A 1044-nucleotide genomic window follows, 5' to 3' on the forward strand; every position below is an offset into this window, starting at 1 on the left:
CCATCTATCTGAGAAGATGTCCCATATGTTTACCTTTAAACTATTCTACTAATCCTTCTTATGGTTTCTAGAGAACAGAGAATTAAGATGGTCCTCTGACATCTTTGCTACTTAACTGCGGAGAAAAACTGGAAGTAGGCATGGGGTATATGCCTATAATCCCAGCACTCAAGGGGCTAAGGCAGAAAGATCATGAGTTTCAGATCAGCCTGTACTCTACTACACAATGAGATGTTGTCTCAAAAAAAAAAAGAAAAAAAAAAAAGAGGGAATCTAATGTACACGTCCTTAGTCTTCCTTGGCAGTAGTGGTAGGATAGTAGTGCTCTCTTAAACTTGTACCCACGGTATTTAGGAGGTGAGACGAAAATTTCAAGACTTCTATTTGCATTTATAAAGAATAAATACCAGACTTTACCACTCAGCTATATCCGAATCCCTCCATGAAAGCTATGAAAACATTCTAGCACCTGAATGTTTTTGAAATGAAGTACGTATGCTATTTCCAACATACCATTTGCCTGCAGTGATTTTGCCAGCATCTATCAATCTTTTTTAGAAAAAGAACACTATCCAATGAATCCATGAGACACATGTTAAGGATATCTTTAAATGTTTCATAAGTAATATGTGTAATATAAAAATGTATTTGTCTTAAATATAGAACACCCCATATACAAATATTAAATACAAATTATAAAACATAATTCTATTTTTTTAAGCTACAGAAACAAATTTGATTCCCCTTAACCTATTTTAAAACTAGTCTTAAACATAACTGAGCATTATGTTTTCTATTTAAGGTTTCCCTCAAATGGAAATCTGCTAGGACAGAAGGTTAATGACAGGAAATTTTTACTTAAATAAATACCATACGTGTAGATTTTGACTCTAATTAACACTGTAAAGTTTTAAAATTTTGTTCTTTCCTTTAGAGATAACAGGACAAAAATAAATCTCCCAATACAGGCATTCCATTTCAAACTAAGCTGAGCTGTGAGAGGTAATGAGTAAAGAAAACGTTAAGATACTTTGTTTTGAGGGG

General features: G+C 33.1%; 1 protein-coding gene across 1 annotated transcript in view; it reads right to left on the reverse strand.

Moving 5' to 3' along the window:
* Positions 1 to 1044, reverse strand: part of Cul4b (cullin 4B) — a 325194-nt gene that overhangs the window by 20279 nt on the left and 303871 nt on the right. Inside the window, exon 4 of the mRNA XM_031372544.1 lies at positions 514 to 583. Coding sequence (XP_031228404.1) covers positions 514 to 583 — 70 coding nt within the window. The remainder of the gene's footprint in view (positions 1 to 513; positions 584 to 1044) is intronic.

Source organism: Mastomys coucha, chromosome X (assembly GCF_008632895.1).
Source record: "Mastomys coucha isolate ucsf_1 chromosome X, UCSF_Mcou_1, whole genome shotgun sequence".
Classification (NCBI taxonomy): Eukaryota; Metazoa; Chordata; class Mammalia; order Rodentia; family Muridae; genus Mastomys; species Mastomys coucha.